Raw genomic sequence first — 26,516 nt, forward strand, 5'->3', positions numbered from 1 at the left:
TTCCTTACTATGTTTCTCACAGTGGAAACTGACAGGTTAAATCTCTGAGACAGCTTTTTGTATCCTTCCCCTGAACAACTATATTGAATAATCTTTGTTTTCAGATCATTTGACAGTTGTTTTGAGGAGCCCATCATGCCACTCTTCAGAGGAGATTCAAACAGGAGAAGAACTTGCAAGTGGCCACTTTTAAGTAGCTTTTCTCATGATTGCATACACCTGGCTATGAAGTTCAAAGCTCAATGAGGTTACAAAACCAAAAAAAGTGCTTTAGGAAGTCAGTAAAAAGTAGGTAGGAGTATTTAAAACAAGAAAATGATAAGGGTGCCCATACTTATGCACCTGTCAAATTTTGTTTGAATGCAGATTGCACATTTTCTGTTAGTACAATAAACCTCATTTCAAGGCAGAAACATTACTGTGCCCAACAGTTATTACATATATCAAACTGAAATAGCTGTTGCAAAAACACCACTTTTTATAAAACATTAAGCTTAAGATTAATAGGGGTGCCCAAACTTTTTCATATAACTGTATATATTACCTCCAGCTGGCTATATATGTTGTCAGAGGTGATGTCGAAAGTGGGAATGGAAATAGGATCAAGCATTTTTAAATTTCAGGACCGACCACTATTGAAGGTGTATGGGTATTTTAGTTTCTGCTGACCTTCCAGCCGTCTGAACACATCGACCAAAAGCACTATACTGCATTTGGGTCCCTATGTGGACCGACTGTCATAACCTAGCTGAGACCTTTCCATTTTTGTGTTTTTGATCATATTATCAGATCTGTATACAAAGCTTGTGTATATACTCTTTGTTGTACCATACTCTCCTTTGTATTGTATGTATCGATGTACTTACATAAATTTAACAGTGTTTTATGGCATGGTTCATACATAATTAATTTTTACATCCCTGTATATTACTATAACATAATCTCTCCATTTTATTGATATTATGGGACTTATTTTTAAGGTATATTAAATTTCTGTTTTAGCATACCCCTTTTTGCTGGCTAAGTATGCTATAATGTGTGTGAAACACATTGCTTGAAAAAGCTAAAGAAAACATTTGTAGAAAACGGCAAGCATTTTTAATGTTGCATATTTCCCGCTTGATAACATTATAGCCATGGCATTTAAATAAAAAAAATGCACAAAAAAATCTTTTAGCCCTGTGTTTCAGCACTCTGAAATGCTGTATGTAACTCTCCAAGCCGTTTTGCAAAAAAAAAAAAGAAGACCTTTTATTCTCCTCACCTACAGGCCGATCCGGTCCGATGGGCGTCGCTGGTCTTGGTTCGGCTCCTCTTCTCTTCTTGCAGTGCCGTCCTGCTTCTCTGCTTTGTGTGGATGACCGATCCTATGTCATCCACACTGCGTTACCCCATCGTGCTCCTGTGCAGGCGTCCTTCTCTTTGCCCTGCTGAGCTCAGAGTAAAGTACTGCGCATACTCGGGGTAAGGCCAAAGAGCATCGGCATATGCGCACTACAGTACTCTGCTCTGCCCTCAGAAGTTTGAAGATCTGTCTGATGACTATAGTGAGAGACCTGGCTAGTCAGATGATGTCCCTGCCTGGTTTCTCCCCACCCCTCTCCTGTGGAACCCCTATAGTAAGGGGACGAGGAGAGGAAGAGGAGTCGGCAAACATACAGTGAGGTAGGAAGATAACCAGGAGAGAACGGTGTCCTTGAGGTCGATAGAGCAGAGCATAGTGAGGAGGAGCTGGTGATCCAGTGTCCAATGCTGCAGAGATGTCCAGGGGAATCTCTGGCAGGCTGCGTCAATTCAGTAAATGATTATTTCATAGGGGTGAAATCTTGATATCATGAAGACATCACAAAATGGATAAAATGTGTTACACTGAAGCTTGACGATACATAATGAAATAGGAATCCAACCTACTACATTTCAACATGCCTGATCCTTTGTTTTTGTGACAGATTAGCCACTACCAGAGGATAATGCAATGTTTTATTCCATTTATGCCCAGAATAAACATACCAGCTTGCCAAGTCAACCGTGCATATTTATAGGTAGTCAGATAAATGGCATCAACATCCTACAAGCCTTCATTTTCAGCAGACTATTCTGTCCTTTTACCAGCAGAGATTATACAATACAACATAATCTTTGTATTTATGAATGGTAATGATCCCAGCACATATATTTCTTCTACTGTTTTGGGGTCTTTACTTGTCTGGATGATGTCATGACATTCTGCGGGAGCTGTCCTCACAAGGCAGGGATGATGAGACTGCTGGCATAGGATTAGTAGGCACAGAAGATCTTTATCTGTGGCTACACGTCACTCGGCATCGGCAGTCCAGTCATGGCCTGAAACCACAAGAAATCTGTCCTGGAGAACCACAGCCCTGCAGTGACTAATGTGGCTGGTGGATTTATATGGTTTCCTATTACAGTTGTTTTTTGGGACACCTCTATGCTATGTACGTGAATGACTTGTCAGTGTAGACTGGGAAGCACCGAATCTTGGAATCCCAGGCCGTGATCGGTGACTACAGTGTATCACGCCCTGTACATTATGGAGACATATGCTGTGAATCTCAGGGAGGCTGACCATCACCTGTCAGTGGGGGTGGATGGCTTCACTCAGGAGACTACTGCTATACTTGTATCCACATGGTGCAGACCCTTTGATCCACCCTATGTTTTGGTTTTTACATCAGATCTGCACGCGCCTCATTTCCTCATTTTACCATTGAGTAAAGGCTTCCAGGCAAGCTATATTCTGAGAGAGCCTCAGGGGAGCTCTGAAATGTATGCCCATCAGTCTGAGAAACAAGCTGTCATGAGGCCAGTTCACACAAGCCGCTTCAAACTGAATGGGTACAGGATGAACATGGAAATGATTGTTTTACCCCCATACAGTTTGGATATTGCCAGCAGTACATCCCATTTACACAGGTAGATGTGCTGCCAACAGCGATGAATTAAAGGGAACCAGGTTTATGCTTCACAATCTGAGGGCAGTATGATATAGGGTCAGAGACCCTAATTCTGACAGTATATCACTTACTGGGCTTCTTGCTGCCGTTTTAATAGTATCGCTGGTTTATCGGCTAGACCTCTGAATGCTGAGCTCTGTATAACCGCAGCACTGTTTTGACAGCTTTCTGCATACACTGTGCATAGGCAGAAAACTGCCAATCAGTTGTGGGGGGAAAGGTGGTAGAACTCATGAATATCGTGGACTATATAGCAAGAGCTGATCAGTGAGAGGGCTAGCAGAGGCGCATAATTATTTTAATGTCGAATAGACTTTTTAATGGCCGACACAAACAAGCCAGTCTGATCATGAATAAGTGTTTTCCTGATTGGCAGTATGACTACATGGGGATGATCACTCTTATGATTTCTTGTTTGCAGATTATTAGCCCTTGTACAAAGGCCTTTACTTATCGGCATTAGAAGTGTAGGGCAAGGGCATTGTGCGCTATGATGGCCAACCAGCATTGGCATGGTTACTCCCCATATCATTTGTATGGTAAAGGTGCCTTTAAAGGGAATTCCTAAACCCTGCAGTGTTACATAAGGTACTTCCAACTATTTATAAGCAAGGAAGTGAAGAGTGGCTTTCTTGAGCTAACTAAATCTTTTGGTGTCTACCCACTTAAAAGACGTTCTCTTAATATCCTATTAGCCAGTCTTGGAGTCTTCTGGCATTAACTGATTTTGAGAATATTGCTGTTTGAAAATGTCTCCTCTACATTTCTTTCTAAGGAGTTTTTTTCATAAGATGTGATGCCATGTAGTGTCATGGTTGTATTTGTGCATCTGTACATAGTGTTCCACAGACCTTTCATTTTGTGCGTTGATGAGACTGTAACCTCCAAGGGTCTGTTTCAACATGTCGTACAAACCAGTAGCCCTAAGCAAACGTGGAGTCATCTTACTCAAGAGCCTGACTAGTTATGTCTGAGCCCTTTGGTCAAAAATTATAGCTACCAACTAGAACTACCCCGAATGCTGAGTAACAGACGATTGTGTGCAGATTTCACAAAGCTCTGATGACTCCTGCAGGGTAAACACATTGGACACATTAATCATTTGCATTATTTTTGTCACTTTTCTGTCTTGTAGTATTTGTTGCCATTTTTTACAACAAATTCTTCACAATGGTGTATATGGTTCATGTATTCTGCTCCAAGTAGAAAAAAAGGCCTTTATTTTTGTTCCTAACCTTTTATTGCGACTCTTCAGCAAAGTTGCTGGATTTGTCAAAATTGGCGCAAAGATTGCACCAAAATAACTGTTGTACAGAAAATCACTCAGGAGGGGTTAGAACTGGAGTACATTTGCAACAAATTTTGCTACTTTTCTAAAAGTCATAAAGAATGAATTGCCTGAAAACCTTTGGAAACCCAAAACTCCACCCACAATGGCCAACGGAAAATAAAATGGGCAAGCACATATAAAATAGACCTGGGGGGAAAAAGGCGCAAATGGAAAGATTAATATTGTGCAAAACAATAAAATCTGGAAATGTAGTAATGAATCAGGTCCGTAATGCCTTATTCATACATAGAGGTGTCAGATTTCTTTGAAGTAACACAAATTGAATGGAGTGTGTGAATAATGCTATGTGTGTAGAAATAAGTGTAGTGATCATACATTGCAGCGACCTTCAGCATGAGGCTATTTGCTTCACTCTTAGTAGGATTCACAAGTGTGTGGTAACTAGCTTAAAATAGCTTTAAAGGGGTTGTCCATGATAACTTCCAATCCTAATGTTAAGTAATTTTGTAGCTTATTAAAGGGAAATTGTCACCAGGTTTTTGCCACCTAGCCTGAGAGCAGCATGATGTAGAAAAAGAGACCCTGATTCCAACGATGTGTCACTTAGTGTAGTTTTGATAAATTCACCGTTTTATCAATAGGAGATTATCAGTAAAGGATTAGTAAACCTGCTGCCATGTATTCCTCCATATTCATGAGCTCTATATAACATCGCCCTCACCACGGATTTCTGCCTATGCACAGTATACACAGAAAGATGCCAATCAGAGGTGTGGGCGGGTTTATACAGAGATCAGCATTCAGAGAACTGGTAGATCTGCAGCAGAGAAAACTGTTATTTTTTCAATGACAGCAAGCAGCTCAGTAAGTGACACATCTCTGGAATCAGGCTCTCTGCCCCTATATTATGCTGCTCTCAGGTAGGGTAGCATAAACCTGGTGACAGCTTCCCTTTAATTTTATTCTCACAGATCCCACTACGGGTAACTTGTTGTTCAGTCCTCTCTTCCATCAAAAATCTACCCCTTCAACCAATGTGCTATTGCTATAAGTGGCATCACGTACACACCCAGTTTGAAGCACCGATGCTCATAGTACATGTATGGTTCAATCAGTGAGCGTACACAGTGAAAGAGCACTTTAATCTGCCCATGTCACTTCTTATGACGCACACATTGGGCAGAGACCAGTGCAAGGGAAAAGCCATGTGCATGATGTATGTAATTTTCCCTTGAGGAAGCCACCTTCTGTGGCTATACACATGTGGTTCTCTTTCCCATCTGATGATTTTTCTATGAGCCAATTTACCTGATAACTGTGCACTTTACTACACATATCTATTGCTCATCTTCTTTTATATATTCATTTGATGCTGCATTATTTACTGCCTGTACATGTGCCCTGCACCTTTTTTCTTTACCCCTAAAGTGATCTTAAGTAGTATTCAGTAGTGTCCATTCATACTTATCTCTGATATTCACCACATTTCCATGGTTCTGGCACAAAATGCGCAGTTTTAAATGTTTTAGTTGGTCTTCTCTAGACTTTTGTTTGTTACTAAATAAATATTAACATTGTTCAAATTTAGGAAGTGCTACCAATATTTTGTACCTGTCTTTTCCTCTTTTTTTGTTTTAACTGATGTATGAAATTTAATAGGGCACAGCTAAAGAAGAGGGGACTGAATGTCCCTTGACCCTTAGTGAGAACAGTGCATCCGTGCGCATATTATGATTTAGGTTTATTTTTTTTTCAAAAAAAACACATCCTTCATCCGACAGTAATGTGTATAAGGGGGCCCTAAAACACTGGGATCAAGGAGCCCACTCTGTGCCTGTAGGAAGACTCATATACCATACATGACCCACATGAGCCTCATATAGTTTATATGGCCAGAATGACTTTCAGCTTGTTCAGTGGTCTCGACTTTTGTCCTGAGGGTTTCTAAGGATTGGATAAGGGCTAGACTGTCTAATTTCTTAATGCTGTATTCCCTTGAACTTTGTTTTTTTCCTAATTATGCTTTCTATTTTTTCTGCAGAGCTCTGAGTGACAGCTTAATAAACCCCCTAGAAGGAAAAATTGAAGAGTGGAAAAAAATTGCAAGCCAACTTGACAAGGACCATGCCAAAGGTAGGAACCCTCTACTTCACACCTGCAAATAGTCAGAACGCACTCTTTGGGAACTGCAAATCTGTTTTATGCCAGCGTTATATAATTTCTTTGATATCAGTGTGATATCATACAATATGAATACTCGTATCATAACAATTATTCATATCACAACAGCTCTTGGACAAGCTGTGCACCCAATGATCAGTTCAAATGTGTCAGATCTGACAGATTTTAGTGCAAAAATCCGTCCAGGTCCCACTACAGTCTGCATCCCATGCATGTGAGTCGGGCTTCTGCAACCCAGTAACGTGCCACAGAAAGGAAGTAGGATGGTGCTTTATTTTGTTCGAGTTTTTTTTTTTTTTTAATTTTATATACTAACACAAAACCGAAGAAATGAGCCGAAATACATGTTGGTATAAGTGCAATGTGTAGATGTATATTCACACTGTGGCCATTAACCAGCACAACCTAGGATAAAAGCAAAATGAGCAAATACCCTGCAGTAAGTAAAAGGCAATAGCAGAGCAGGACCCGTATCAGTCCATTTTGGGGCCTGATGGCACGTAGCAGGTTGAGCTACAAGTTAGGGAACATGCCGATTGGGTACACCTTGTTGTGGTAGGATGGCTTTTATGCTCTTTTTATCAAAATAGTATTAACTAACTATCCTATGTTATTTATATGTACTATTACTAGTTACTTACTGCAGGGTTATATGCTTATTTTGCTTTTATTTTAAGTTCTGTTTATTTTATACACTCTTTTTTTTTTATCTTAAGAATCTTTTTTTTTCTTTCACCAAATTGTATCTGTACTTGTACTCGTGTTTCCAGGAAATATAACTTCTGATGACCTTACTGTCAAAGTGAAAAAATATGATTTTGTGTAGCAGCAGAAAACTTCTTCAGTTTAGGGAAAGTCTAGTTTTGTTAGTTTTGCAGAAGCACCACTCCAGATTTTTTTTTCATTATTTTATCTTTGGAGTGGTGTCACTAATGTAAGTTCCCTGCCCCTAGTATTATACTTACTAGGCGCTGTCTTCATCTGTTCTTGGCGCTGCTCCAGTCGTTTTCTGCAGGTTGTGACCTGCCGGATCTCTCCAGTGTTTGCTGGGCGAGCCGGAGGTCACTTCTCAGTGTAAGTCTATGAGAGCCTGAACGAGACTCAGTCTTACATTGAGAGCTTGTGACCGATATCCCTGACTTGCGGTCAGTCAGACACTGCAGTTACAAGAAGGCGGCACAGTATCGGGAATTGCTGAAGACAGCGACTGGTAAGTACTGTATTTTACTAGGGCCAGGGAACTTGGATTACTGATAGCACTCCAGCACTGAAATAAAAAATAAACCGTTGGAGTGGTGCTTTAAAGGTTTTTTTTCACATACTGCAATAATACGCGCTCCCTTTCACCTCCTTATCTCCTGCAACTTCTACTTGGGATTGTGAGAGGCCGCATACAATGTACACTCTGCCCCAAGGTGTACTGTAAGAAGATCTATATGTTTAGTAGGGTCAGGAGAAGAAAATTGAAAAGATGACATACAATTCCCTCCTTCATAAATTTCCTGATCAGATCTTCTGTGTAGCATGTGGCAAAAGATGCCTAAAGAATACAGTTACTTAAAGGGGTATTCCCATCTCCAAGATCCCATCCCAATATGTAGTAGGTGTAATAATAGTAATATTAGCAAATATCTTCAATTAGAAATGTAGTATAGTATTTTTGATTCGCTATCTCTTACCTCATGTGCAGACATCGCAGGACCTTAGGTATCCATGGTTACGACCACTAGCAGCTAGCTAACTAACTGTGACTTTATCAGTGGACGTAACCGTGGATACCTAAGGTCCTGCAATACCTGCACATGAGGTAAGAGAGATAGCGAATCAGAAATACTATACATTTCTAATCGGAGATATTTGCTAATATTACTATTATTACACCTACTACATACTAGGATAGGATCTTGAAGATGGGAATATCCCTTTAAGGAAAGTCATAAGGTATACTGTAAATGCTTATTAATATTTGCACAGTTTCTGTACAGCATGCAATCAATTTGCATTGAATTTCCAAAAATCCAGTTGAGAACCAATGTGACTTTCATAAAATGGCCACATCGCACCCACATCTCAGCTGCTCACTGTGTAGGTGCCAACGCCAGCTGAGACTAACCTAACAGGGTGAATGGAGGCATGCTGTAATTCTCCGCAGAGCTGATGACCAGGAGTAATGTAATGCTGAACCTACGTTGCAGCCCCTTATTCTCAGGACCCCCACTAATCCGACAGTGATGGCATGTCCTACCAATATGCCACTACTGTTCCAAATGGATAAACTCCTTTAAAGTGAAGTGTCCCATGTCGTCATAGTCGAGGAAAGTCCTAAACAAAGTTTGTTTGACTAATAAGCAATAAATTTCTTATTATAGATGAGTCGGTAAAGTGACAGAGATCAGAGTTCTTGCTTTCTGTACAGACGCTGCTGAATCTCAAATATTGGTTAATGAAATACGGCTGCATGGAAACCTGGATGTTCTGTTTGCTTGAGCTGTTCTCTAAATATTTGCTGAGTTGCAAAAGTTAAAGACAGATTTGGCCCCGTGTCTAGTGCAGTTTTATGTGAAATCGTGCTCCAGACTCACAGTCCAATTGTAATAATAAAGAAAAAAAAAAGTCCTGTGCTGTGGCCCTTTAAATGTCCTCCATTGCCTTTCTCATAAAAAAGGGACAATGTGTGTGTAGTTGTAGTCCAAGTACAATCCTGGGCTCTATACTTCTAAGTCCGCCTTCATCATACATGGCTGACTCTGTGCTATGTCGGAGACGTATACTTATGTCCACAGAGCCACCTTGCAAAAGTCCCTGGAGTTCACATTCCACATGAGAACTAACAGCGAGGCTCCGAACCTGGACTGGATGACAAGAATTGTTTGTCCTTTTATCCAGAGGTGGAGGCCTGCTAAAATGCTTGTTTGTGTTCCAGCTACATGAGTGGTGGTGGCCAACTGGAAGACCTGGGTACGCCATCCTCTGACTATCCTGTGTGCCCACTCTGGTAACCCAGCTACATGTATTGCCCTCTGTTTCATAACTGAGAGTCCTTAAAGGGATTCTCTGGGAATATAAAAAAACAAACTAACTAAAGGAAATGTCATTGTAAATAAATTCCTAAATATATTCAATTATTAAATCACAATCGTTTTCTCTAGGGTGGTAATCACTATAGAATTAAAATGGCCACTGCCTTGTTTCACTGAGACACACCTGCCCTAGAATGTTAGTACAGGAACCTGTGAGCATGTGCAGTAGGAGGCTTCCCCCTCCTTATATAGGAAAATGTTCTCCACTAATAGTGCTGGAGATACCAGAGGTGCTGAGGTAAGGAGAGGTGCCCTGTCTTTCTGTATAACAATATAAGAATCTCCAGGTCACAGCAGAGGAGCTTCCTACTGCACATGCTCACAGGCAGGATTGGACTGACCCACCAGAGTACCGGAGAATCCTCTGGTGGGCCATGGCTTCTCCTTGAGAAGAGTTCTTAATGCAATCCTTGCAGCTGCTGTGGGGCTCTTGAGTGGGGGAGTAAGGTGAGCCCTCAGAATCAAATCCACTGGTGGGTCCAATGTTCTTCAGTCTGACACTGCTCACAGGTATGTGCTCTAGTACTATAGGACCTGTGTAACAATATAGCAGCCATATTCTATAGTGATTACTTCCCTAGACAAAACGATTGTCATGTGCTAATTAAATGTACTTGGGATTTTATTTTTAATGACATTTCCTTCAGGGTTTTTTTCCGTTCCCGGAGAACCCCTTTAAGAATGGAAAACTTGTGTTCCATATTTGCAGAGGAGGGGTGGTCACACAGGCATGGTCAACAACTATGATATAGAGTCTGTTCTTGTATCTTATTTTATAGACTGTAATAAGGAGAACTTGTGCATGTAGGCATAAGATATTGAAGGGTAACTCATTTTGTAAAAGTTTTTATATATTCTAGACAATGCATAGGTTTGCTGGGGGGTGGGCGGGGGACTGGTCTTGAGACTCCTACCGATCGATCAAAACACCACTATGACGTTCGCAGCTCCTGCATGAGGTGTGAGGACAGAGTGGTATACGTGCTCAACAGTCCATGGGTCCCTACACAGCTCTGAGTGTGTGACTGTATAGAAGTCAATAAAAAGGGAAATGCCAGCTCACCAGTTACTCGAAATAGAGGTCCAGTATGCACGGAACCACGATCCGACCAATCATGTGAACATTAGAGAAGTATAAATGGTATTCCAGCTCCTGGTATAAATTTCTTTATTCAGTAGAAAAATTAAAAATTCATCCAAGAATACATAATTCAAAATGCAACGCGTTTGAACCCTGTCCAGGGTGTTTATTAAGCTTGACAAAGAACGTTGCACAGTGTTCGAAACACGTCGCTTGGATGAATTTTTTATATTTTTTATGGAATAAAGTGATTTTACCTGGCGCTGGAATACCATTTATATTTTTCTGTAACTGTACAGACACAGATTACTATTGAGACTGTACACCACTCTCTACCTGGACTGTGGACTTCAGACTGGTGGTGTCACCAATTGCTGTGGGTTTCAGGACCTGGCCACCCACCGATCAGAACCGTTATGCAGCACCTATAATATACAGTATAAAGACTTTTCTAAAGGGACAGTTGCACTTTAAACTAAGGCTGACTTTCCATTATGGGTTGTCACTTGACTTCTCCATACTCCTAAATAACTCAGCCGGTCCTTTACTTTTTGGGAATGGTGAATGAAATGATTGTGACAAAGTAATGAAAATGGGGAGCTAAGAAATGCCAGAAAAGAATATTAAGGTACCCACTAGAGGTCATTCGGGGGTATCTGTGTCTGCTGGAATCTGATTCATTGCTATGGGCATTGCTGTCACATGTTAAAATTATTTTTCGGTCTGAGGGCCACCAGACTGTAGATGGTGAACCATCGTGCCTAATTCTCATCTCTTGTCTACTTTTAGAGTATAAGAAGGCCCGAGCCGAGATTAAGAAGAAATCCTCAGACACAATAAAGTTACAAAAGAAAGTGAAGAAAGGTAAGTAATATTGTGCCCATAGTGGTAATATTTTTGTGCCAAGGGCAGCAGATTCCTATTGTTGTTGTACCAAGAGGAACACAGGAAAACGGAGGGATTAAATGTGATTCACAGATGTGAGGGAACCTTCATCCTATAGAATGGTCATGTATCATCTCTGTGGCCCGGTCTGCCGTGCGCTGCCCGTGTATTCGTCTCTAGTAGTGTAACTACTCTGGTATAGTGCAGTTATGTTAGAAATGTTAGCGCCACAGATCTCAACTGATGATAATTCACAGGATTTAGGCTCAAAGCGAAACTTCCTGCTTTAAATACATGCTAGATTAATAGAGTTGTTATGTGGGGAAGGAAATGTAACAGAGGAAATAGGAAAGACCGGAAACTGCAGAGACCTCTATGGGGAGGGAGAAAGAATAGAAGTTTTCACCTTTCTCCTTCAGAAATCTGAATGCTCCTCATACACACATATTACACACACGCGCACGCACACACACACACACACACACACACACACACACACACACACACACTTACACACACACACACACACACTTACACACACATATATATACACGCACATATACACACAGACCCATTCATACTGTGTGTGCGTGTGTGTATGTAAATATATATATATATATATATATATATATATATATATAATGTATGCATGTGCAAATATAGGTTTGTGTATATATATCACACCAGTTACTATGTAGCATATTACAACTCCAACCGAGGTTGCCACCCAACTTTCTTAGACTGCTCAGTCCGGCGACTGCATTTTGACGGCTGCAGACCCTTCAACTTCTTACTGCTCTGCAAACATTCACACACAAAGTTGACCACTGAACACTGTGGCGCATGCAATGAAAGATTACATCCTGACATACATGGCCAGTGCCAGGACATACTTTACTTGGCGTAGTTACCGCGTGATGCGCCTCTGTCTCACAGAAGAAGACCGCAGCAGCGTCTCCTGTAATGTCTATACGGCAGCCCCAGTATCTCCATTGATGTATATACCGCAGCCCCATGTCTCCTCTGGTGTATATACTGCAGGCCCAGCGTCTGTGATGTATGTATCCGCAGCCCCATGTCTCCTGTGCTGTATGTATCCGCAGCCCCATGTCTCCTGTGCTGTATGTACCCGCAGCCCCATGTCTCCTGTGCTGTATGTACCCGCAGCCCCATGTCTCCTGTGCTGTATGTACCCGCAGCCCCATGTCTCCTGTGCTGTATGTACCCGCAGCCCCATGTCTCCTGTGCTGTATGTACCCGCAGCCCCATGTCTCCTGTGCTGTATGTACCCGCAGCCCCATGTCTCCTGTGCTGTATGTACCCGCAGCCCCATGTCTCCTGTGCTGTATGTACCCGCAGCCCCATGTCTCCTGTGCTGTATGTACCCGCAGCCCCATGTCTCCTGTGCTGTATGTACCCGCAGCCCCATGTCTCCTGTGCTGTATGTACCCGCAGCCCCATGTCTCCTGTGCTGTATGTACCCGCAGCCCCATGTCTCCTGTGCTGTATGTACCCGCAGCCCCATGTCTCCTGTGCTGTATGTACCCGCAGCCCCATGTCTCCTGTGCTGTATGTACCCGCAGCCCCATGTCTCCTGTGCTGTATGTACCCGCAGCCCCATGTCTCCTGTGCTGTATGTACCCGCAGCCCCATGTCTCCTGTGCTGTATGTACCCGCAGCCCCATGTCTCCTGTGCTGTATGTACCCGCAGCCCCATGTCTCCTGTGATGTTTATACCGCAACCCCAGCATCTGTGGTGTATGTACCGCAGCCCCTGCATCTCGTGTGATGTTTATTCCACAGCCCCATATCTCCTGTGATGTATACACAGCCGTCTTAATGTCTCCTGTGCTGTATGTACCCGCAGCCCCAGCATCTCGTGCGATGTTTATTCTGCAGCCCCATTTTTCCTGTGATGTATACACAGCAGTCTTGATGTCTCCTATATGATATATACTGCAGATCTCCCTCTGCTTGCTTTCTATAGATGTAACGTGAGCAGTGATGAATTTCCACTGAGAGGAGACCTGCAGTGTAGTATACATCTGTGTTCGGTACAACGGACTGCTGTGAGTTCTTTACAAAACTTATCAACGCAAAGAGTCAACTGCACTCCAGACCGACGCAAATATAGAGAAGCAGTTACGAGTAGCAACATCATCCATACGATCTAATATCACAGCCGCACCAAAGAGATTCACTTTGTCATCATGAGTAAATTAAATATTTCCCCACATATAGCAGGGTCATTTACAAGTTGATTATTTTGTACCATCCTCGAAGGATAGCATAAATATCCATAAGACCCTTGGCAGAAAAAAGGTTCCCCACCCCTGTCTTAAAGGCAAATATGACTTGCTCATATCTTGCAAGGCTGATAAACCAGCTTTCTCTGCAGTCATAATGGCATATATCCCTTCTTAAAGCTGTAGTGACTGCTACATTTTCCACCCAATTTTCCTAGAAACAAATTTACAGGACTTGTCCAATGATTTCACTTATCACATCTGCACAGGATAGATATAATCTGTGACCCCCACCAATGTGAGAATACGACAGCAGTGCGCATGCAGGACCATGATTCTGATTCCATTCACTTCTATGGATATGACAAGGACAGCCATTCCATTAGTCTTATAGAAATGAATAATGCTATGGTCATGCACTATTATTTCATTCACACAGAAGTTTTGGGCTCCTGTTCTTGAGTTCAGTAGGGGTCTCAGTGATCGGACCTACAGTATCATGTGGATAGGTGGGACAACCCCTTTAGCTCAGTAACTACTGAATGCATTTGTGCTTTTTGTGTTTTTCTTTTAGTTTTAGTAGTGTCACAGACAGATTTCTGGAAAGTTGACCTTATTGGTTCTCACTAAGCTTGTCCTAAAAATGGTCATGACTAGGAGCGGGCTGAATAGATTTCCCTTTCGCCAGTTTGGAAAATTGATTTCTTTGGAGCTTTTTGAGGTGGCGATATGCCATAACTGCAGAAACCTAGATGGCAATCTTTTGTGGGTTTCATTGGTGGTTACAAGATACCACTAATCCAAATTTTAGTCTGTCCCTAGCTCAGCTGGCTTTAGTCTGCCTAACATTCCTAATTCTTACATTTTTTGGGCCATGGAGTGTATGTCTCTACAGCCATCGTGAGGAAGTACTGCACAGGTTCTCACATGAAAGGGGGTTTTGTCACTATGGCGGATTATTCTTGGCATCACTTTTAGTCACGTCAGGAACACAAAGATGTTCCTCAGTGTACATGCCCTGAAAAAAAAATCTTTCAAGTAACCACCCAGTTGTGTTGGGATACAAATCTCTAAAAACCACATTGTCAACGCTGCCGCTTAGCTTATGTACGTTTCCATTTGCATGAATATATGGCAAGTTAAATTACTATGAGTCCTACTCAACCACAAGACATTTTCCTACTTTGGTCTCTGGCACATGCTAAAAGTGATCGAGGAGCCCTGCCATGCTGAGTGAGATCATTAGGATATAATATACGCTTCCAAACACTTGATGGAAAGCACAGATTGGGCTTCCCTGAAGAAAATAGTAGATTTATGGAAGCCAGCCATTACTTTGAAAGGCAAGCTGGTTATAAAGCTCTCACCAGATTTCACAAACCAAGTTGTATACACCTCCTGATGAGGCTGGTGTGCTTACTTATGAAATTTCTGTGTTAGAATGGTTGCATAATCCTTTGAAAGTTTCCCTGCTTAATATTTAAAATGCCCATTTTAATTTAAGGATTACACAGCCATTCTGAAATGGCTTTTTAAGGTAAGTACACCAATCTTATCTGGCCTAAAAGCTCTGTATAATAATTTGGATGTTGTAATCTGGTGATGGATCTGCTTTAAAGTGTTGATGCTAGCATTCCACAATAATGAGAAGTTAGTGGCTACATGTGCCTTCACTCACCCCTAAGCCAAGTTTTTCAACACTGTAAATGCAATAATCCAAAATATCCAATTATTGGCATCTGTGAGGTTTTAATTAAAGAATTGCTAAAAAGTGATTTTTCTCTTGTGTATGGGCACCTTGAGTTTCCAATGTTAACAAGAAATCGCAATTTGAAATGAGACAATCGCTTCCTAGTATGCAATTGTGAACGAAATCAAGCGTAATATTGACCTGACAAGACCCTGTACTTTCTGGCTGGAAAGAAACTAAAGGGGTTGTCTAGGTAGGATATGAAAAAGATATATATATTTTTCCATCTCCAGAAATAGCAGTTCTCCGATCTTCTCCGAGCCATGGGTTGTGCTTCATATGCTTGATTGTGGCGGAGACGCAACCCATGGACAGGAGGGGTGCTGTAGATCAATATAGATAGAACAAAGCTGCATTTTCCCCTTTTTGAGTAGAGATTCCTTCAGGTTGAACAGCTAGTTCGATAATGCAGGTACATGAAACAGATGCTTGCTGTTCGGTATCCAACTTGGCTCTCCGTTTCATTATTTATGATCCATCTTGGAACTTGTGTGTATTATGTGCTACTTCCTATATACATTGCACCTGCACAGCCTTACCGTCCAGTACTATTACATAGTAACTGTCCGGTTCAAAGAAGAAGAAAACCACTGAGAAAGCAGGAGAGATAAAAAATGGCATCTTATTTTTATGAGTTTGCTCAGAGATTCTAGTGAAAAATGTTCGGCTTTGGTCATAGGGTTGTGAAATGTCCCAGAGCAGAAGTTAAGGCGCATTCTTGAACTTAAATCAGGCTATCACTTGAATCCAACGTTCACATTTGCAGACATGCTGCAAATTCTTGCTTGAGCCTTCCTGTAATATGATGTAGAATAGTCACACAGCATAAACAATCACAGGCAGGGCTTCCTAATTTTCTGTTCTATATAGATGGGTGGGGTGCAACTTGGCACCCACTGTGAATAAAACACAAACCAAAGAGGATTCTTTATATACACTTAAGGGGAACCCATCAGCAATCCCTCCCCTCTTCCCAAATCTAGCCCTTTAAAAGATAAACCAGTCGATCCATTTATGACCCTAGAGTGCTGCTCTATCAAGGAGATATTGCTTTTTGAAGATCAGCCTGGAAGTGCATTGGGGCGTGACGATGCACTTACAGCCTGTCTTCCTCTTACTGTATGTGCTACTTAACAACACCCTCCCCTGGCTGACAGGTCAGTGGCAAGTCACCCAGATCAAACAGCATGTTAATCAGCCAGGGGAAGGGGTTGCTTGGTAAGGGACTACAGAGGACACTGAGAAGCTTTAAGTGCATCATCACACATCAATGCACTTCCAAACAACTTCAAAACGTGATTTCTCACGGCTAGGTCATCACTCTGGGCTCATAAGGGGATCGAGGGGACTTTTTATTTTTTAAAGGACACAGCCATATACCGTAAATGGTTTGAGGGAGGGGATAAAAGTTGCATTCCTTTAAGGCCTCAATTCAAATGTCAGTGATTTTTCATTTATGTAAAAAATGGTAGAAATGTCATCAGTATTTTTTATCCTTTTCATCAGTATTTGATCATTGTAAAAGTTTTTTGCCACCAATCTTGCATCAATGATTATTATGCTGTTTTTCTTATATTGCGCCATCATATTCCGAAGCGTTTTACTTACCTTATCACTGTCCCCATTGGGGCTCACAATCTAAATTCCCTATCAGGATGTCTTTGAAACATGTGAGGAAACCAGAGAATCCGGAGGAAACCCACAGAGAACATAGAAACTCCTTGCAGTGATTTTCACATATGAATTTTTTTTTTATAAATTACAAATCTTCTTTCTATCCATTACAATGTTAATCACGGACTGCACACAGATTGCACGCTGACGCCATGGGTGCGCTGTCCGTGATTTTCAAGGACCGATGGACTTGTATGGGTAAATTTGATCCATGACATGGATCAAAAACTGTCCATGTTGCCGTGATTATTTTTGGGCGGGCACTTTTTTCCCTTAAGAAAAAAAAAAACTTGCACATGTGAACAGCTCCATATAATGGATACATGTTCTATCTGTGAAAACAGATATGTATGTGAAAAACAGACGTCTGAATGAGGCCCAAGGAAGTATGACATGTTTATAGGGTGAGAATCTGTGGTGGTCCAGCTGCTGGCACCCCCACAGTGATGGATCTGGACACAGGTGAAGAGGATAGGAGGCTAGTTATTATTAGACTTTGCTGTATAGGAGTTTTCTAGTAATGGTGGGTCCTGGCCGTCGTGCCCTTACCTTGTCCTACTGCTGTAACTATAAGGATACAGATATATGGTTGTGATGCCCATTAAAACAAGTGCTCTGACTTCTGGTAAAGAGGCATTACCTCTTTAAACCAAGGGATGTCTTCTTCACCGCAGCAGCATTTATTTTGTGAAAAGCTTCATAGTGGAGACCTTCTCGTCCTGAGAAACTGGCATCTGCTGTGAGTTTTCGTTATTCTGTTTACCAGTGCTGTGGCACACTGTGGGCAGTACTGGATTAGGAACACTGGCAAGGTTTGAGACTGCTTATATTGGACGGTTACTATAAAGGGCTTGTTTAGCCTTTAGATCTTTTCCGGCTTGCTACCACATGTTACCCCATGTCCAAAGAACAACTTTAAATCCTCTCTGTGAATTTGATCAAGAGGATGTGTACAAAATAATTATTCCCTGCATACCCATCGGTTTACCACACGCTGTATTATGCCAGCCCTGTATGTTTTTGAACCGTCCAGATATTAGGGAGTTGCTATTATGCGTGTTAATTATAGAATTATTTTATGGAGTAACTTTAAGTATAGATTCCAAGATGTCAGATGACGCGATTATAAGAGACGTGAGCGTATGGAGATGGCTTTAGGTAAAGTAGGGCACGCATGCATTACACCTTAAGGGGCAACGTCTGACATTGTTTGCTTTGTCTGTAGTGCAGAGGGGATTTTATTACAATGCAGTCACAGAGTAATGCATTGTGTATTGTGTCGGCTCAGGAGGAGGACTCTTCATGTATACCACATATTCTCTAAGACAGTGGTGATCATTCCTTTTCAGGTTACACGTTTTCTATATTCCCTGTAGAGATTTAATTACCATATGTGAGATCTCTACAGCAGCTCCAGACATGTCTCAAGTCCTGATTCTCAGGAGTAACTAATGGCCAGGGGCTGTGTAATGAAAACACTGATATTGCTGCGATGCTAGTATGCATTGCTATATACTATCGGAGCATGTGACGCGTGCATCTTCCTTCTATCGTCATTTACTACATTTAAAGACCTGTCATTTGCCCATAATATGTCATTTTGTACTTTGCATAAATGCTACTGTTCTGCTCAATCTAGTGTTGTTTTTCTGCTGTTCCTGTGCCTCTCCGTTCCTGAGATATAACCCCCTCTAACTCTTATGTACGGTAAAACCGGCTGTTAGCCAAGTGGGTGTAATCCCCCAACTCTGCAATATGAGAGGAGCCTGGAGGACCACGCCTAGTTGGCTATGAAAACTTAATTTATACAGAGGTAGATAAGGTCATATCTCAGGAACCATAAATTATTATTATTATTTATTATTATAGCTCCATTTACTCCATGGCGCTTTTACATGTGAAAAAGGGGGTATACATAGCAAAATATTTACATAATCTTAACAAAACGAGTCAGCGACTGGTACAGGAGGAGAGAGGACCCTGCCCGCGAGGGCTCACAATCTACAAGGGATGTGTGGGGATACAGTAGGTGGGGGTAGAGGAGGTCATGCAGTAATGTGGTGGAGCGATGGTTACTGCAGGTTGTAGGCTTGTCGGAAGAGGTGGGTCTTCAGGTTTCTTTTGAAGGTTTCCACGGTAGGCGAGAGTCTGATGTGTTGGGGTAGACAGTTCCAGAGTAGGGGGATGCACAGGAGAAATCTTGTATGCGATTGTGGGAAGAGGAAATAAGAGGGAAGTAGAGCAGGAGATCTTGTGAGGATCGGAGATTGCGTGCAGGTAGGTACTGGGAGACTAGATCACAGATGTATGGAGGAGACAGGTTGTGGATGGCTTTGTATGCCAGGGTTAGGGTTTTGAACTCGAGTCTCTGGGCAATGGGGAGCCAGTGAAGGGATTGACAGAGACGAGAGGCCATGGGAATAGCGGGGGGGACAGATGGATTAGTCGAGCAGTAGAGTTTAGGATAGATTGGAAGGGAGGCCACAGAGCAGAAGGTTGCAGTAGTCAAGGTGGGAGATGATGGGGGGCGTGCACTAGTGTTTTTGCAGAGTCTTTGCTGAGGAATGCACGGATCCGGGAGATGTTTTTGAGTTTGAGTCGGCAGGAAGGGGAAAGGGCTTGGATATGTGGTTTGAAGGAGACATCAGAGTCCAGGGTTACCCCAAGGCCCGAGCTTGTGGGACTGGGGAGAGTGAACAGCCATTGATGTAGAATTCTGTTTTATCCATGTTAAGTTTTAGAAAGCTGGCAGAGAAGAAGGATGAGATAACGGACAGACATTGTGGGATTTTGATTAGTAGGGAGGAGATATCGGTTCCAGAGAGGTAGATCTGTGTGTCGTCAGCATAGAGGTGATACTGAAAGCCATGAGACTCTGAGCTGGCCAAGACCAAAGGTGTAGATTGAGAAGAGCAGAGGTCCTAGAACTGAACCTTGGGGGACACCGACAGATAGGGGGCGAGATGAGGAGGTGGTGCGTGAGTGGGAGACGCTGAATGTCCTGTCTGTTAAGTATGAGGAGATCCAAGATAGGGCCAAGTTTGTGATGCCAAGAGATGAGAGAATCTGTAATAAGAGGGAATGGTCGACTGTGTCGAAGGCAGATGACTGGTCCAGAAGGAGGAGGATGGAGTAGTGTCGCTTGGATTTGGCGGATAAATAATGCTGGATTCAAGAGAACTGGGCATGTACACCAGGTTAAACGTTGCACTATGTTTGGGTTTTCTTCTCATGCAGCATGTCATGCTTCTCCCCTCACTGGACGACCACTGTAATCCATGGGAAGAAGCCCTTATACTGCATTCTCATGGCTTTTTGGGTGACTCTTGGGGTATTTTTACTGTTGAGTAATGCTCAGTGAAACATATGACTGTCCAGCTGCTGCGTGTCAGCTGTGTGAGCGGCATGCATGGAGTCTGTCATTCCCACCATTTGTTCCTTCACATTCTTCAGCAGCATTGCAAATTTATTACTTGTTTTAAAAAGTTCTAAAACCTAAATTGTGCTCATACTGCTATAGATAATGGGATAATTCAGAATAATAATGATTATATTAGACACCATTTTGGCAAGATACGTCATTTTCAGATCTGATCGTTGTGCCTTTCCATATAAAAATCTCTGATTAGAAATACGTTATTGAGCCATACAGAGAACTTCCAACCATAGCCCAGCCTTACATGGTATAGTTCGGTTTATTAAATGCTAGTTGAAGAGTATGATAATTTTTTGGGATGACTGCATAGGTATGACTGCAGTTTAATATGATGATAAATAATTAGATATAACCGCATGGAGGGAGGTATTGTATCATTCTTTCCATGGAAATGTCCATATATTATATAGTTTGCTTAAATCATCAGCCAATAAACACTACAGGTGGTTGCAACAGTGACACCTGGAGGCTAAAGACTGTTCTGCACCTTGTTTAAAAATCATAATGATGGAGATTAAAGGGAATCTGTCAGTAGGATCAACTCTCCTAAGTCGTCTATAGGAGCATTCGGGTCATAGGTTTTTAATTAAAGCGTACCTGTCAGCAGGATTGTGCTCAGAAAACTACATACACTGTCAGGTGGGTGACATTACACTGATTGATATGATACCTTGGTTGATGAAATCTGTCCTGTGGTTCTTGTGTAATCTTACTTTAAGCCTGGAGATAATGATATGCTCGTGCTTCGGGGCGGCCTGTGGGGGGCGCTCTATCTGATGCTCTGCTTACATATTCATCTGTATGCTCTTATGGCAGCTCCCTGATCGTTCACTGATGTGCCTCCTATTTTACCTAGCCCGCACTACTAGATGCATTATGTAAAATAGGAGGCAGGTCAGTGAAGGTAACGCATCCTTTAATTTAATATAAGCTCTGGAGGCAGATTCTCAGGGAGAGCTATGGCCGGCCCATAGATCTTAATAGCTCATTTGCATATTAAGAAAAATGTGGATTTCTCTGGAATAAAACATCGGATGGCAGATATCAAGGTATTCTTTTATTCCACTTTCTGTGACCTGCATGCCCATATAGATGGCTTAGGAGGGTTAATCATACTAACAGTTTCTCTTTGAAGATGACCTTACCACAAATATGTATTTTTTTTTTTACTTTTGGTAAATACTGCTTATCTCCTAACTCTGGTATTGTTTAATTTGTGTCCTTGCTCCTCTCCATTCCTTAGATATGGCCCTCTCTTCTCTGTAAATAAATCTAATATTTTTTTTTAGCCAGCTAGGCGTGGTCGTCAAGAGGATACTTGTAGAGAACAGTTGATGACCACACCCATATGGCTAAAAAGATTAGATTTCTGTACAGGGTAAAGGAGGCCATATCTCAGGGATGGAGAGGAGCAGGAACAAAAGAAAAACTATGCCAGATTCTGGAGAAGAGCAGCATTTACATCAAGTAAAAATTACATATTTATGGCAAGCGACAGATCCTCTTTAAATACCATAGTACTGTGTCTGCTATATAAGTTATTGACAAGAAATTTTGAAAGACTCTATATATTTAGCACATATTTCAGTCTTTAATCCAGTTTTAAGGCTGATCTACATTAAGGGATGTTGTGTTTGACGGTTTAGATATTTTATTATCTCTATAACTGTTCTGTAGGTCACTTGCCTTAGTTCAATATGTAAACGCTAAAGAAGATGCTCAGTGGTAACATGAGTGCACCCTGCCTGTTCAGGTCATGTCTTCAAGGTCAATTGTTGTTTTTTTCCCAAAGGCAAAGATGATGCTCGTATGCAGCTGGACAGCGTCCTGCAGGATGTCAATGACAAGTACATGCTTCTTGAAGAAACGGAGAAGAGGGCTGTCTATAGAGCGTTAGTGGAGGAACGAGGCCGCTTCTGTATGTTTGTCTCTTTTCTGAAGCCTGTCTTGGTAAGTCCCGAAAAGTCATGCTGGGATTTGTAGTGCTGTTACAGAAGCAGTCTTGAAGAGAAGAACCCCTCATTGTAATTAACATTTGTATCCCACTATACCAGTTATTAGGCTTCCAGCTTCCCATGCATAGGTTGGATTACCTTTTAAAGTCACTGTAAAAAGTCCATGCATGGATGAGAGACGCATTGCAGCTGAGGACCATGTGTTGTATGCCATATTGCCACTCAACCCCATCAAGAAATGTGGGCAGAGCAGCAATGTCAGACACAGCCTATGGGCAAGAATGGCACTGTGCAAAACTAAATGGACTTCTGAGCTGTGTGACTGAGTGTAAAAGGATCCAAACCTGCCAGTAAAATGAATAATGGGCCCAGGACATATTTTGTTATAGTTGTGTTGCTGGCGATTTTGATCAGTTTTGTAATCCTTGGGGGTTTTATATTAATAGGATGAGGAGATCGGCATGCTGGGAGAGATAACGCACTTACAGACCATCCTAGAAGATCTGACAAATCTGACAACAGAACCAACTAAACTGCCCCCCTTGAGCGAACAGGTACGTTTCTTCTCACAAAGGGAAGGAATAGTTTGGGATATTTCACATATTTCCTATATTGAGCATAAGTTCTAGGTTTGGTGTGCTGAAACGTCACATACCTGTATCCATTTCCTAATGCAAATATACTGGGAAAGGCTTGTAAAAGTAAATTGATGAATTTGAGTGAAGACTAACCTCTAGGTTTATTATAGGCATGAGTACTTAAAAAATAAAAAAAACAACAACCAGGAGTTTTGGTTTATTGACTGTAAAGAGTGCCGACATTGAACATCTACATAGCCATACCCAGCAGTGCCAGGCAAAGCGCCTGATAAGAGTAGGAGGAAATTAGTATTTCTGAGAGTAGTCTTCATTATTGTAGGTTTTCTAAATCAAAGTCCCTTGTGTGCTTGTCGGCACAGTCTCAGGAGGACTGTAATCATGACTGACCAGGTTCATTCATAGCAGGAATTGGGAGTCCTATCACTGCAGATATACACGTGGTGTCCAGGGAATATGGATAGAGCTGGCTTGCAAGAGTCCTTTGTATTATCAGACTATGAACTCACTCCTAGTTCCTTCCTCTGACCTGTTTCCTAGCTGAGTGCACGTTGTAATCTGCAGACATTTCACAGGACACTATCCTCACATTTAATACGCAGAGAACTAATGATTTCTTCACCTAAAGTACAATGGAGCATATAGAAGCCTAAGGCCCTGTACACAAACTGCAATTCTGCAGTCCGGTCGTGGGTTTCGTCTTGCATTCGGGACTCGGACAGGATTCAGATGACCCCCAAGGGGCTATAGACTGCAATGACATAAACGAAGTTCAAATTACCTTTTTTTTTTTTTTTTTTTCCTGAACATATGTTTGTTCTGACTGGCAGACAAATGTAGAAGAAATGAAGTGTGAACAGGGCCTAATACTGACTCATTCTCTAATTCAGTGGTCCCCAACCTTTCTTACCTTGAGAGCCACATTCAACTCTGAGCGAGGTCTGCCCCCACACAGTAGTGACACTTAGAGCCCACCATCACCGGTAAACCGCTGAGATCTTGTGCCCTCCTCCCATTTAGGATGTATAATTACATCTAAGGGTTCCCACTTTGCCTTCATTTTGTATTCTGATATCAAGCATACCCTCAACACTATTGTGTCCAGAGCTTCCAGCTCCCCTCTAACAGTATCATCCTATCTCCAGATTACTATATTTATTTCTCTACCCCTTCCCCCTGCAAGTGTATGCACATTCAGGTCTTCTGTTCTATACAGGACTACTCATAAAAATCATGTATGAAGACCTTCTCTTCATAGCTTGTAGCTAGATGAGGTGCAAATGCAGACAGCCACGAGCCACGCATCTTAGGCCTGCGAGCCACATGTCTCTCCCGATCCACAGGTTGGGGACCCCTGCTCTAATGAATGACTTTAAGAGTTCTGAACGTTTGTCATGAAGATGTTGTTGTGGTCATAGATACACTACTGCTATTTTCTACATTATATTCCTTGTTTAACCTTTTTGTATCCCTCTGTGCTTCAGTGTTTCCACTGGTTTAATGTAGGCTATATCCTGTTGCTCATTACTAGCCCACAAACAATCCAAGTCTTAAAGGAAATCTGTATCTTTGTGGAGATTTCCTTTTCAGCTGTTCTTGAATTCCCGCGGTTGCTTATTAGCCATATTTACAGATCTGGTTAGTTGTGGGCAGAGTCTACAACAGGCGATGGAAGTCATGAGCAGTTTCTTGTTTTATTAATTTCTTCTTTTTTTTTTTTTCCCCACAAATGATTAGATATTGTTTTAGTGTACAAAATGTCTAACTTCACTACTTTAAATGGATTGTCCACTTTGGATTACACCTACTTCATGGAAGGGACTCTAGACTTTAGACTGACTGACATTTCCCCTTACCTGAAGGAACCCAAGCAATCTGCTGTAATCTGTGGGAAAGCAGATTTCATTAAGTATCACATAGTGTCCCTTCATGTCATTGGGTTTTCTGGGTAATTCAGGCGAGCACCCGTCCTCAATGGTGAGAGATGCTCTTTGTAACCAGTCTGCACTCTGGGAAAGAGATGAGGATCCTGAACATAGAACTGTTTTTTTTATAAAAGTGGTTGTCGCATCTTCTATGTTCAAGAACTCTTTGTTCCTCTGCTCCTCAAGCTTCCTGCTTGATAATTGACAGTTCGGACCAGCAGCATGGCTGAGCCGCTGGCCCGAACTGTGCAAGCTCTCCTGCTATAAGCAGAGGTAGGTTTGACGTTACAGCATCGGAAGAGCCCAATGACCATGAAGCTGGCTAGATCCAGACAACTTCAGAGCACGGCTTACAAAACTCTATAGCAAATAGCTTGCAACTGCTGCGCTTCTTGCCTAAGAGCCCAACCACCTCTGATAGACTGCAATGGTGGCTGGTAACCTTTGTAGCAAGTAGTAGACAATAAAATCTCTACATTCTTGAAACTGAAGAGGATTTTTAATACATGGTAAATTGCAAAGTTTCTTGTTTTCAAATGGACTTTGCAATTTTATCCAGTTAAGAAAATGAGACAAGCCCTTTAACCTAAATTACCCTAATAGGATGTAGGACAATGAATTATCGAACCCATTAAACTACCCTTTTAAAAGCTGGTATGATGTGTGTTCAAATATTCTCTTGCTGTTCCTCATTATAACTCTTCATGCAAGCATTGAGTATTAACAGTACAGAGGCCTATCTTTATCCGGACTGAATATAAGGGGCATGAGCAGTGACTCAGGACTCTTTTATTCTCTTTTACAGGTGATACACGATCTGAAGAACTCGGATTACAATTTCATTTATCAGACCCCGCCTGCTTCACCAAGTGGAACCTTATCACGAAAGACCAGCACCAACAGGTACTGTACAGCGGCTTCCAGTGTTTGTGCAGATATGTGTAGCCAGTGGGAATTACTTTGGTGCTGCAAACGCCCTTGTTTAGCCCCACACACTCTTGTATTTGTGGTGGTGGAATACATGCATGTTGTATCCCTTACATCACCTTACTATGTACTGTCATTTTGTACTCTTTGCATGGATCAAGTCATCCATCGTATGCTTCCACAGCTGGAAGTCTACTCCTTCCACTGACTTCAAAGGTATTAAGCAACCTATACTTATTAGATGCTGTCTTTTTTTCACTGGTGGCGCCTCTGGTTCTCCTGTTGGACTCATTGTAGAAAAATGCTTCTATTCTGATGAAAATTAGTCAGCAGCCTGACATGACTTCTGAGTTGGTGCTCACATCAGTTTCAGAGGAGTGGCGCAGTCATGGTTTCTCCTCCAATATCCTCTATAGATGAACCAAACCCTTAGACATGTGAGACTTGCTGTTGCCCCATGCTGTTGGTATGCCTTTAGTGCAGATATCTGTCTCGTGTCCAGTTTTTGGGGGTT

At 41.9% G+C, this 26,516-nt stretch overlaps 1 protein-coding gene across 2 annotated transcripts in view; it reads left to right on the forward strand.

Moving 5' to 3' along the window:
• The window catches only part of LOC141272697 (protein MTSS 1-like), a 165,738-nt gene that overhangs the window by 113,456 nt on the left and 25,766 nt on the right, over positions 1-26,516 (forward strand). For both annotated transcript variants that reach the window (XM_073683669.1, XM_073683670.1), the window contains exons 5-9: positions 6,308-6,399; positions 11,398-11,472; positions 22,392-22,549; positions 23,001-23,108; positions 25,881-25,978. In XM_073683669.1, the coding sequence (XP_073539770.1) occupies positions 6,308-6,399; positions 11,398-11,472; positions 22,392-22,549; positions 23,001-23,108; positions 25,881-25,978 (531 nt within the window). The remainder of the gene's footprint in view (positions 1-6,307; positions 6,400-11,397; positions 11,473-22,391; positions 22,550-23,000; positions 23,109-25,880; positions 25,979-26,516) is intronic.

This window comes from Phyllobates terribilis, unplaced genomic scaffold (genome assembly GCF_046119375.1).
Source record: "Phyllobates terribilis strain yellow unplaced genomic scaffold, ASM4611937v1 Scaffold_5__5_contigs__length_657084704, whole genome shotgun sequence".
NCBI lineage: Eukaryota > Metazoa > Chordata > Amphibia > Anura > Dendrobatidae > Phyllobates > Phyllobates terribilis.